This window comes from Ochotona curzoniae, unplaced genomic scaffold (genome assembly GCF_017591425.1).
Source record: "Ochotona curzoniae isolate NIBS_2020 unplaced genomic scaffold, NIBS_Ocur_1.0 contig_3819, whole genome shotgun sequence".
In the NCBI taxonomy this organism is placed as follows: Eukaryota; Metazoa; Chordata; class Mammalia; order Lagomorpha; family Ochotonidae; genus Ochotona; species Ochotona curzoniae.
In genome coordinates this window covers 56,907,885-56,921,066 of record NW_024466004.1, presented here as the reverse complement: position 1 = coordinate 56,921,066, position 13,182 = coordinate 56,907,885, and the positions used below count along the sequence as shown (strand labels likewise).

The window sequence follows — 13,182 nt, the reverse complement described above, 5'->3', positions numbered from 1 at the left end:
GCCTGCCAATGGATGCTCTGACTCAGCTTGGCACAACTCCTCACCTGTCCCGACCTCTGCCTTAGACACTGTGGCTTAGCGTCCCTGGCTCCAACAGACCAGCAGGTACAAGAACCTAGCTCGGCAAGACCTCTGCTCCCTCCTGGTTTCTAGTTTTACTTGTGGGCTAAGGTTTGTTCAGTCGTGCCTAATCTACTCTGTTCCATTACCAGTTGACACATTGGCCAACTGTTGGAGCTACTTTTGCAGGACAGGCCCCAAGCCCTAGCTTCTGCATGACTGCTATTTGGTGCTCAGAATTATTAGTGACTGAAAGTTTTGCTAAGGAAGAGTTACTGCCTGTTTCAGGTCCAAGAAACACAATGGGTTCAACCTGGAGCGAATTAAGCAGCAACTCAAAGAACCAAATCCCCAGAGCTCCCCAGCCGGGCGGCCAGCAGGCAGAGCCTGGCACCAAATGGCGCACTGGCCGCCCGGGGACAGCTCAGCACATGGCGGCTGTGCCCATGGCGGCTGTCCGGGATCCAGGCATGAGACGCCCCGTCCTGAGACCCACCCCACATTGACTTATTTTGACCCGTACGATGCTAAAGTCAGTATATTTTCCCTGTGGGACCAGTGCAATGCACTGAGCTCAGTAAGTACATTCCCAGCTCAGTGCACACACAGCTCACTGTTGTCCTGCAGTCTTAAAGCTTTTCCACAAAATGGCACCTGATGGGCCAATGCTACAGTTTTTGGTCTGCTGGCCATCAGGTCTGAAGGCTACTAGGACCTATCTTGGTTGGAAGCTGTAGAATGCCACGTTGTTGCAGTTCACTGAGTCAGATATGAGTTCACTCCCGGCTCCCTGAATGTGCAGTACTGTCCCATAGTCTTTGTCTCCCTATATAAAATGGTGCCCATTTCAGCTCTAAGGGGTGGATTGGGCTGTGAAGTCTACCCTGTTCTTGTACTGCCTGTCTGGGACTTGTCACACTATTTCTGCTCCTGGTCAAATCAAACAGACTAGCAGGATGGGCAGTTCTTTGGGTTTACCTCCTGAGTGCCTGGTGAATGCCCCTTCCCATCTTGTTGCTGGTGGAGTTCCAGCTGCTGATGCAGTTCAGATTACTGTGAGCCGAATGCTGCTGGGGTATCAGTCACTGCAACACCACACCCATGTCTTTGCTGCTTTCCTGTGTCTGTCAGTCTTCAGGTGTCCCTTTGCTGTTGTTCTGTCCTGATTTCTTGGAATGTGCCCTTTCTGCTTCACACTGGTTAATGTTTCTCTGTTTAAATGTGTGTTTATCCTATTCTGCCATCTTGATTCGCTAAGCCAGCTCTCTTCTTATGGTCTGGGAGCAAAGGATGACCCAAGTCCCTTGGACTCTGCAACCACGTGGGAGACCTGGAAGAAGCTCCTGGCTTTGGTATCAGCTCAGCTGCAGCCATTGCAGTCACTTAGAGAGTGAACGTCTCTCCTTCTCTCTGTAAAAATCTTCCTTTCAAATTACAAATAAACAAATCTTAAAAAGAGAGGGAGAAAAAGAAAAGAGGAAGAAGAGGAGAGGGCCAAGGAAAGAAAAAACAGAAAGAAGGGGGTGGGGAGAAGGCCCGGAGGAAGAGCTGAAGGAAGGGAGCAAGGAGAGGGCAGCTTTGTGTTTTCTGGGAGTCTTGGTGGCTTGCCTGAGGCTTCTGCATCTTCCCGCTCCCCCGAGGGGTATGGTAGAAGAACATCTGCTGGGCAGCCACCATCAGAGCATTTTTCTGAGCCGTTTGGCACGCAAGAGTCACTTGCAAATTTTCCACTCCAGAATGAAGCAAGAGCTAAAAAAAGAAAATGTGAAGGGATTTTTAAAACACTTCTTTTTTAGTTAAGGGTTGATGACACCATTTATTCAATGTACAAATACACAAGTCAAACTGCAGGGTACAATGGGGTCCTAACAGCTCAGCCCTTAGCCTGAATCTCACTTCTCCTTATGCAGCAACTTATCCTGGGGAAGCAGCTGCCAGGTAGGCTTTGCTGCATCCAGTTTCCCTAGTTATCAGGATCTTACCCTCACTAGTCAACAGGTGCTTTGTAGCCAAGACCACATCAGTGTTTAAAAAAAGGAAGCCACACATGAAAGCAAAGAGATCTCCGGGGGAAGGGCAGCGGGGTGGGGGAATAGCAGCAGGGTTAAAAAGGTTCAGCTCAACAGCCCCCATCACAAGTGCATGTTTTCAAAATGTGCTGCAAGGATGACTTAATGCACATGCTTCTTGGACTATTGTGAGGTCAGCTAAGGCCAGGCCATCACCATCGTTACACAGTGAAGCAGTTCTTAAATACGGAATCAAATTTCTATGAATTAAATATGAGGTTTTTAAGACTATCTGAAAAAAAAGTTGTTGTTTTTTTTTTAAAGAGAAAAAATAACTCAGTACCTGAAGGACGGCTTCCTTAGTATAAAAAACTAAATTTGCCGACTTGGTTGTCATCCACCTCAGAGATGGCTAAGATGAAAGCAGGAGAGGAATACCTATAGGGAGAGAAAAGGCCATGGCAGCAATGTGCCATTCTGGTGGTGCCCCAGGAGTTAAGCCATGGCAGCCGTCTCAGCAAGGGCAGGGGCATCCATAGGAAGAGCAGGTGCAGGTTTCATACAAAACTTGGAATTTCCACCTGGAGACTGTGCAGACTCTGTAGTCCCTTCGCTCCTTCCTGCACTCTCCCTGAACTTGTTCTCTCTGCTGTTGGGTGGGGTGATAGTCCCTGAGCACTTGACATTCTTTCCTTTCACTGCTCTCTCTCGTTTGTCCACTTATCTTCATGACCACACCTGTTCAGCATCCATCTCTGATCTCCTCCTTTGAGCACGCCCTAAATACTGTCCAAATCCTTGCCCTTTCTTCTGCTTGGTAAGAATCATCTAACCTCTTACTGGCAGCCACATTCTCTCAATGGGACACAGTCCTCTGCCTCCACTCTTGAAAAATCGTGCCGGATATTCTGATCTCTAGGAAGCTTTCTTCTTCATCTGAAAATGGAGAGAACACCTGTCTCGTAGGTTATGCAAGCATGAAGTGGGATCCTATACTTGAAGGAGCTTTTGAAGTGTTAAGCACCTGTGCTCGTGGTTGGTAAATGCTATTGCTATAATGCTACTGAAGAGTGGCAAATTTAGGGACTGAACACACAAGCAGTAAACGTGAACTCAAAATTCCAGTTTTTTTTGTTGTTGTTGTTTTTTTTTTTTTTTTTGGTTGCAGCAGTCTGCCCCTGCCCTCCAACCCTCCCCTTAGTTTGCAACATTTCTGACTCATCTCTGGGAGGACCAATCACTGCTTGGCCAGCACACAGGGCTCTGTGCTGATTTGTAGATGGGCCTGGACAGAAGCGTATCCCATTTTCACAACCATATGTGACCCAAGGCCAGAGGCTTTTGAAGAGCTGGAGAACTACTTGCTTTGGGATGTTTTTGTGCCAGTGGGAGTTCCTAAGGTGGCCTTGGCTTCTTGCCTTGGCTGTTGTGAGAGCTCTCTGTCATCCTGCTTTAGGTGTAGCCTGGGCGACAGAACAGAACACAGGAGAGCATTCCTCCTAAGTTGCAGGTGATAATATCTGAAACACCGCCCATCACTGGAATGACAGGGGTGGCAGGGATGCGGTGTGTAACACACATAGGACTCACCGGTAGAAGTCAGGTGTGTAACACATAGTGCTGTCTCATCCCCAACACATCATTAAGACTTCCTATCTCCAAATTCCAATTGTGTCCAGTTCAAGAATCCAAAGAACTGAATTCGCTCCGCCTTTCTCTTTCATCCCAGACCATGCTCCAAGGAGTCTCCCTGGGAGGAAGGGGGCAGAGAAGGAGAGAAGGGGGCAAGAAGTTTTTCTTTCCCACACCATGTAGTGTAACAGTCCTGGTCACCATGAGCAGCTTGGTGATCTGCTACCAGTAAAGGAGCTTCCTTTTAAGTGGGGGCTGAACCCACAGAGAAAGAGATAGAGGTTTCACTGGTTTGAGTTGGTTTCTGTTAAAAGCCAGAGAAACAGCCTGACCCAAATCTTGGCTTATAGCACCAAGAAAACAGCTGCTAAAAAAATGTAAGTGAAAAAGAAAGGAAAAAAAAAAAGAAAATGTGATTATTTAAAAAGATAAGTTCATTTAGTTTTATTTAAAAAGTGGTGCAACCAAGAAAGTGAAAGTGAGAATGAGAGAAAGAATTTCAATCTGCTGGTTTACTCCCACAAATACTTAAAGCAGCAAGATCTGAGGCTGGCTCCATGGGTCAACAGGCTAATCTTCTACCTGCAAGTGCTTGGATCCCATATGGCCATCAGATCATGTCCTGGCTGCCCCATTTCCGATCCAGCCCCCTGCTTGTGGCCTAGAAAAGCAACAGAGGATGGCCCAGGTCCTTGGGCACTAGCACCCACATGGGAAACCCAGAGGAGGTGCCTGACTTAGGATCAGCTCAGCTCTAGCCATTGTGCTCGTTTGGCAAATGAATTAGCAGATGGAAGATCATTCTCTCAATCTCTCCTCTCTGTAAATTTCCCTTTCAAATAAAAAGAAAAAACATCTTTAAAAAGAAAGAGGGAAGAAAGAAAAGAAAAAAGGGAGGAAGGAAGGAAGGAAGGAAGGAAGGAAGGAAGGAAAGAAGGAAAGAAGAGTGAAAGAGCAGGCATGTGGTCTCACCAAAGCCAGGAGCTCAGAAGTTCATCTGGGTCTTTCATGTGGATGGCAAAGACCTTAAGTACTTGAGTCTTCACCTTCTGCCTCCCAGTGTACGTATAAGCAAGAGCGGGATCCAAAGCAGAGCCGCAAAGCCAGGACTTGGTCTCAGGCACTTCAATATGGGTTGCAGGCCTCCCAAGTGTGTGTGGGGGGGTGAGGTTGGGGGTGCGTAACCGCTGTGCCAAACACCTGCCCCAACAGAAAGGACTTCTTGCTAGGCCCCAGGCGGAAGTGAGAAAACAACTTTGGAGGTTTCAGCCTTGTTCTTCTTCCCCTTCCGGCCCAGCCCTAACCCTTTCCTGCCTGGAAGTTAACCTGTTCTACTTAGAAGACTGTTTCGCCTGGCAATTTCATCCAAGCTGAGCTCTCCCAACAGTTGTTTAGCTTCTCAGTTAGTCTGTGTTTGCAAATTCAATTATCCCCTTTGTTCACTTTTACTTTATTTTTGCATAATACTATTTTTTATTCAGGCTTTTTTTTTTTCACTTCTTACATGAAAAAGAAAAGAACTAGCTACATAGTAGTAGAATATAAGAGAGAATTTTCTAAGGCAATGGTCCTGGGGTACCCAATGGGGATAGAACTAGTCTCCCACTTGTTATGTATGCTATCATTATGTTCATTATTCTCACACTGACCCTCTCAAGTCTCACCTGTCTACGTGACCACTGTCTTCCAGCATGGAGGTTAAAAGGATGGGTGGTGATTGGTCTACCTTATCCTGGTGTGATACGGATGCGAATGCAACAGGCCTCAGATACAAATGGAACTCTCCAAAACCCATTTCCTGTGCCAACTCCTTATAGAGCCTAAAAGAAAAGAACCAAGGACACTTATTAGTGTTTTTAATCCTGAAAGAAAAATAAATGGGCAAAAAACTAAGACACCTGAATAAGCCCCAAAAGAGCAAAGGTCAAGCATGAGCAAGCCATGAAGGTCATGTAATCTGCTCTGGCTAGGAGGGCTGCAGAGCTGGAGCCGAAGTCAGACTCAGGTGCTTCTGGCTTTGGTCCCCAGAGGCCTCCTGGGTGCTGTCCTCAGTACTGTGCCCATCACCTTTCAGAGCCTTTTGCAGCTGGCCTCTTTGTTTCCCCAAACAGCATCTTGTCCTGCAGGACCCAGGATCTCTATCCTGTTGCCTCAGTTCTTCCTCCTGCCTTTATAATTCAGGTGCTTCCTGAGGTCCTAAACCTAGTGGTCTTCTCATCTACTGGAGACCTTCTTGGAGGGTTTATCTGACCTAAACCAACATTCCTCGAATGCCTAGAGTCGCTCAGGGCCCATATCAGGCAAACGAACATAAACAACATGAATAGGGCTTTGGCATTCATGGAGCTTCATGCTAGCAGAATAACTTAATATTAAGCAAATGGCCCAAGTTCTTAGACCTCTGCTACCCATATGTGAGACCTGGCTAGAGCCCCAGGCTCCATAGCTTCAGTCTGGCCCAGCCTTGACCATTGTGAACATTTAGAAAGTAAACTAATTAAGCCCCTCGTTGTCTCTGTAACTCTGCCTTTCAAATAAATAAATAGATCTAAAGTAATATTAAGCATCCAATTAAAAATAAATATGCTAAATGGAGTGAAAAGTCCAGATGCCTATAAGAGGATCTAGCCAGATTGAGTGATCAGGATACATGGTTGGGATGGGGGGAGGATGCTCAGAAGAAGGAAAACCCATTCAGAAAATTCATTTTCTCCCAATACAAACTTTACAGATCAAGAGAGGATAAAACGCTATATTCAAAACCCTGAGAAAGAAAAAATTTGCCAGTCAAGAATATTATACCCAACAAAGGTGTCTTTCAGACATGAAGGAAAAGTAATGATTGGCCACCACAAGCAAAACAGGGAATTCATCACTACCTGGCCAGTCCTATAGGAGATGCATAAGGGAGTGAAAAGTTATGACTACCACTGTGAAAGCATGTGAACACACAAAACTCAACAGCAGAACAGATACACGGATGAGAAACAGAAGAACATGAAACCATGTCGACACAGAAAACCAGCAAGACACAAAGATGAGAAACGAGACAGGAAGAAACAGGACATACGAAATGACAACATAGCTAGACCATATAGTATGCCTATGCATTTTTCATTCATTTTCTCCTTTTCTCTCTGGCTGCCAAACAAAAATTATAAAAAGGAATACGATTTAAAGAAATAAAATCAGAGATAACAAAGAAAACATTACAACTGATACCATAAAAACATAGAAAGTCATTAGAGAAGGTGATGAACAACTTTACACCGAAAATTTGGAAACTCCAGAGAAATGGATTCATTCTGGACACAAATAACCTGCTGCAAATTGAAAATGAACCTTTGAGGCACAGAAAACCCAAACAGACCAGTAACAAGTAACAAGCTTAAATTAGTAATAAAAAGAACCAAATGGAAACACTGCTGACTCTTCCCAGATCTTGAAAGAGCTAATGCTAATTTTCCTGAAACCATTCCCAAGTATTTAAAGGGTAGAAATCATTCCAGGCTCATGCTATGAGACTAGCATTACGCTGATTGCAAATCAGACAAAAACCCAACAAAGAAAACTCTAGACTAAAATCCTGAATGAATACAATTGTAACAATTCTCAAGAAAACACTAGCAAGTGAAATTTGTTAACACAAAAAGATTATATGTCATAATCAAGTGCAAATTATTCTAGGGAAATGGAAATTGTTCAATATATGTAAATAGATAAATATAATACACAACCAAAACAGGATGGTTTAAAAAAAACATGGTTACCTCAATAGATGGAGAAGTATTCAATAAGATTCAATATCTATTCAGGACAGATATCCTAAAATATTAGGTATAGAGGAAGACACCTAAAAACAGCAGGTATTATGAGAAATCCACAATGTACATCATACACTATGTGGAAAAGCCTCAATCATTCCCTCCAAGAACAAGACAAATAAGTCTACTTTCAATGTTGTATTAAATACAGCATTAGAAATTTTAGCTAGAATAGTAAGATTTTTTAGAAAGAACATTCAAATAGGAAAGGGGGCCAAATTTAGAAATAAACCTATGTGTTTTCAGCAAGCAAGAGAATATGTTAAGAAAGTCTCTTTAAAATGGTGCTGAGAAAACTGTATATTCACAGAGAAAAAAAAATCCAACTGGACCCCTATCTGTCATCATGAACCCAAATTAGCACAATCTAAATCAAAGACTTTAACGTAAGACCCCCCAAAACTATAAATCTACTTGAATGAAACAGAGAAAATGCTTTTGGAGATTACACCGGGGATAAATAATTTTTTTCCATACAATTCCAAAAACACAGGTAACAAAATCAAAAACTGACAAATGGAATTAACATCAAACTAGAAAGCTTTTGTATATCACAAGAGACAGAAAAGTAAAGACAAACTATACAATGGGAGACAATATTTGCAAACTATTCATCCAACAAGGGTTTCATATCTGAAATATGTAATGCACTCAACAGAAAAGCCAATGATAATTTAAAAATGGGTGAACTTGGACTCGCCTGCAAGGTGGAATGGACACATGCCCTGTTGTAAAAGGAGAATATGGCAGCACATTTTTTGCTGTATCAGAAGAACAGAACAAACTGCACAACTATCCCAAACGATAACAGCAAAAAATCTTTATGAATGGAAACAATGGATGTTGGGAGGATGACATTATCCTTGGATCAGTAAAACTGGCAGCATTTCAGAACTATCCAAATACTTGGGCAGAATTCAGAATATGTACACTTTGAGACTCTGGGTTGATAGGAGGTGGCAGTTCCTCATCCTTGGGTACTGGGATGTGTAGAAAGGCATGAGTGGTTTTCCCCTTTGTCTCTCTCCTTCCCCCAGGAACAACAAGAAATAGCAAATTTGGAAGCAATGAGTTCACCAAATTTCCCCTATACCTCAATCCTTCCCACCCTGATCAATCTTATAATCATTATTAAAAAACAAAATTTACAATTAAAAAATGGGTTAAGGACCTAAATAGACATTTTTCTAAAGAGGATATGCACATGGCCACATGAAAAAATATCCAGCATTTCTAATCGTCAGGGGACATCCAGAAGGGGACATCATCTATCTATAGTTAGAATGGGAATTATACAAATGATCAAAGATGAATGCTGGGCAGGATGTAGATGAAGAAAAAGGAAACTTTCATAGTCTTGTTGCAAATAAAGATTAGTACATTACAAAGTTAACCATCATAGAAAAAGAAACAATAAAATAATGGATCAGCTGTTGTAGGAAATAATATGAAGTTTGTACAAGAAGCTAGAAGTAGAACTACCATATAAGACAGGCATTTAGAGCCACTGCTAAGATGATGCTTGGAATACCCACATCCCATATCAGAGGTCTGGGTTCAAGCCCCAGCTCCACTTCCAATTCTGGGTTTCTATTATTATGCACCCTGGAAAGCATTAGGTGATGAGTCAAATACTTGGGTCTCAGTCACCCACACAGGAGACCTAGACTGAATTCCAGGCTTTTAGCTTCAGCCTTGCCCAGCTCAAGATATTGTGGGCATTTGGGGAGTGACCAAGTTACAGAAATTTCTGACATGATCTTTTTGATGTTCAAATACATAAAATAAACACATTAAAATGTAAAAAAAAAAAAAAAAAAAAAAAGAGGGGGAATATCTTTTGGGCCTACTGCAATGGTTCAGTTGGCTAAATTCTCACCTTGCAAGTGCCGGGATCTCATATGGGCACCAGTTTGTGTCCCAGGTGCTCCAGTTCCCATTCAGCTCCCTATTTGTAGCCTGGGAAAGCAGTAGAGGACAGCTCAAAGTCTTGGGATCCTACACCCACAAGGGAGATCCAGAGAAAGCTCCTGGTTCCTGACTTCTGAATAGCTCAGCTCTGGCCATTGTAGCCATTTGGAGAGTGAACCAGTAGATAAAAAGCTCTTTTTCTCTGTCTCTCCTTTTCTCTGTAAATCTGACCCACCTTTACAAAAGTGGGTTATCTTTCAAAATCCAAAACTACCATATGATCCAGCGATCCCACTTCTGGACACATATTTAGAGGAATTGAAACAGTATTTCAAAGAGACATCTGCACTTGCACGTTTACTGCGACACTATTCACAGTAGCCAAAACATGGAATCAACTGAAGAGTCCTTTGCCAGATGAATAGACACAGAAAAATGTGGTTTTTATTCCCAATGCAATATCATGCATCCAGAAAAAAAGAATGAAACCATCATTTGCAGCAGTCCAGGCTAGGACTGGATATTATGTTATGTTAAGGCAAACAAACCAGACACAGAAAGACAAACACCGCATGTTCTCACTTATATGCAGAAGCTAAAATGTTGATCTCAAAAAAATAGAGTAGATGAGTGATTAAAGATGCTGGGAAGGGGCTGGGGATGGGCAGAAGATGGTTAACAGGTATAGCTGGATGGGAAGAGTAACTCCTAATGTCCCAGAGCCCAGAAGGATATTTATGGTAGATGGAGATTCACTGAATATTATCAAATAGCTGTAAGAGAATTTTGAATATTTCCAACATACAAAACATACGTTTAGGGCATCAGACATGCCAATGACCCTCACTGGGTTATTATACACTGAATACGGTATTGAAACATCACTGTACCCATTAATACATGCAATCTCTATGTACCAAACTATAAATAAGTAAACAATTCACTCTCCTTGCTCTGGGGCAGCAAGGAAAGGGGTTTGCAGGCAGTGAGTTCCATGCTCTATAATTCCTCATACCTTACCAAACAGCTTCTGCTACCGCACAGGGCATCCCCACAGGGCCCCAGGACTGACCTAGCTAAGTGCGCACTTGCCATGCTCATCTCAATCAACCGGTGGCGGAGGGTCAGGAGTTCCAACAGTCTGGCGAACATGTCCAGTAGCAGCCCAGAAGCCCCTTGCCCTTGAACATGTTCCTCTGCTACTGCTGCAGACTGCAGGGCCAGCAGGCCTATCTCTTCCACCAGCCGGGGGTCGTCCATCACGTTAGCCAAAAACAGCTGGAAGAACACATACTCTTGAACACCAAAAAGACAAAATTTTGCATGTTGAAAACAAGTACCTTTGCTGGCACAGACTCTGGATCCAGAATGCCTGAGCTCACTTTCTAGCTCTGCCACTTACGTGCTGTGAGATTTGGGGCAATGTACTCAATAGAATGATTTTTCAGTTTCTTCATCTAAAAAGAAGGTATCGCAATAATCATCACATCTACTAAAGATTCATAGACAAGCTTTACCCATGCAGGGTGTGAAGATGGTTCCGTGCCCTAGTGTGGTGGCCTAATCGCTAAAGTCCTCACCTTTAACTCGCTGGGATCCCATATGGGCACCAGTTCATGTCCTGGCAGCCCCACTTCCCATTCAGCTTCCTGCTTGTGGCCTGGGAGAGCAGTCGAGGACGGCTTGGGACCCTGCACCCATGTGGGAGACCAGAAAGAAGCTCCTGACTCTTGGCTTCAGAAAGGCACAGCTCCAGCCACTGCTGTCACTTGGGGTGTGAAATATTGGAGATCTTCCTGTCTCTCCTCCTCTCTGTATACTCAACTTTACAATAAAAATAAAATCTTGAAAAAAAAAAAAAAAGAGTACCATGAGTAATCGACATCCTTGTTGATATTGTTGTTACAGAGTTTAAAAGAACAAGAGACATGACCAAAGCAACCTAAATAAAAATGGACATCCCAGACTTGAGGAAGTATTTTGCTGTTTGTTTTTTAAAAATGTATTTATTTTTTATTAGAAAGGCAGACTTAGAGAGAGAAGGAGAGACAGAGAAAGATCTTCCATCCAGGGTTTACTCCCTAACTAATGGCCAATCTGAAGCCAGCAGCTTTCTCCGGGTCTCCTACATGAATGCACAGGGTTCCAAGAATCTGGGCCAGCCTCTATGGTTTTCCCAGGCCATGAGCAGAGAGTTGGATCAGAAGATAGCTGCTGGAACACAATCATGTATAGGTTACTGGCATTTGAAGGCAGAGAATTAGCCTGTTGAGCCACAGTACCAGCTACTTGGGAAGTATTTTGGTAGCCAACAGCAACAACATTTTTTTTTTTTAATCAACCTCTCTAATTGTAGTTTCAAAAAGTCCAAGTCTTCACATCTATGAACTCTGTTTAGCTGCCATTATAGAAACCATTTACCCGTACTTAGCAAGGCGGAGTCTGACTCAACACAGAACCCTCCTGGGAATATATGTGACAGTGTCAGGTTCCCTAACCCCAGGTTCAGAAGTGACATGGCACCTCACACTGCCATCACAGCATGGCCTCACTCTGCACTCTGGACTGGCAGACTTGGGACATGACCACATGTCCTTTAACGGCTTGTTGGGACCTTAACAGGCTACCTTCAGTAGGAACCCCATCTGCTTGCCTGTTCCGATTTTCTCTCAAGGTGGGACAAGCCTTCATCACCCCATTTCTCCATCTGAGTACTAGCCAGGCTAGACCCTGATTAGTTTCACCATCCATTTCTTAACCAAAGAACCTGCCTACTCAAAGATACAATGTCTTTTTTTTTTTTTAAAGATTTATTTGTATTGGAAAGTCAGACATACAGAGGAGAGAGATAGAGAGGAAGATAGGGAATGAATCAACACACAGACTAAGTGGCCACAACAGTCAGAGCTAAGTTGATCTGAAGCTAGGAGCCAGGATCCAGAAGCTTCTTCTGGGTCACCCACACAGGTATAGGATCCCAAGGCTTTGGGGTGTCCTTGACTGCTTTCCTAGGCAACAGGCAGGGTACTGGATGCGAAGTGGGACTGCCTGGATTAGAACTGGTGCCAATATGGGATTCCATGGCACCAGCCCCACAAAGATGCAATTTCTAGACTCCCACCATCTTCAGAGTGGTGGCCCATAAGCACTATGTAATGAATTCCTGACAGCCAACTGAGCACAGCACCTGCTCGTTCTCTGTCCTAAAGCAAAATTTTGGCCACTTACTTGTTTCCAGGTCCAAATCAACACACATTTCAAAACTAACTAACACTGTGTGGCATCAATGATAGATTAAACAGGTATCCCTGAGATTCACCATAAATACCTAAGACAACTTGAAATATGTTTGCAAAATGTGGTACCATAAGACAAGAAAAAAAAATCAATTTTGACTTCTATCTCCCATACATTACTCATATATGTACAAACACACCATTCCAGGGAAATAATGAGAGTTAAATATTTAAATATAAAACCAAACTCCTCTTAAAACATTAGAATAGAATGAGATGATTATATCTGGGGAAGACTTTCCATTTGAAGTTAGGATAGAATTTAGACAGTGACCAAAGACAGATTATATAATAGCACAAAATCTCTGTTAAAAATCAGACAAAGGGGTGGCGTGGGGAGTACAAGCAGAAAGCAAGATAGACAAGCAGGTTAAAGTCACTATTTAAGAAAAACTCACGTAAGTAGATATGAATAAGGTTAGGATTTACCAATATACAAAAGAAAACAAG

The 13,182-nt window shown here is 43.1% G+C and overlaps 1 protein-coding gene across 1 annotated transcript in view; it reads right to left on the bottom strand.

Moving 5' to 3' along the window:
* LOC121158655 overlaps positions 1–13,182 on the bottom strand; it is a 161,605-nt gene that overhangs the window by 89,403 nt on the left and 59,020 nt on the right. The window contains 6 exon segments of the mRNA XM_040983523.1: positions 1,526–1,689; positions 1,692–1,809; positions 2,413–2,439; positions 2,441–2,507; positions 5,366–5,521; positions 10,509–10,714. Of these exon segments, the coding sequence (XP_040839457.1) occupies positions 1,526–1,689; positions 1,692–1,809; positions 2,413–2,439; positions 2,441–2,507; positions 5,366–5,521; positions 10,509–10,714 (738 nt within the window).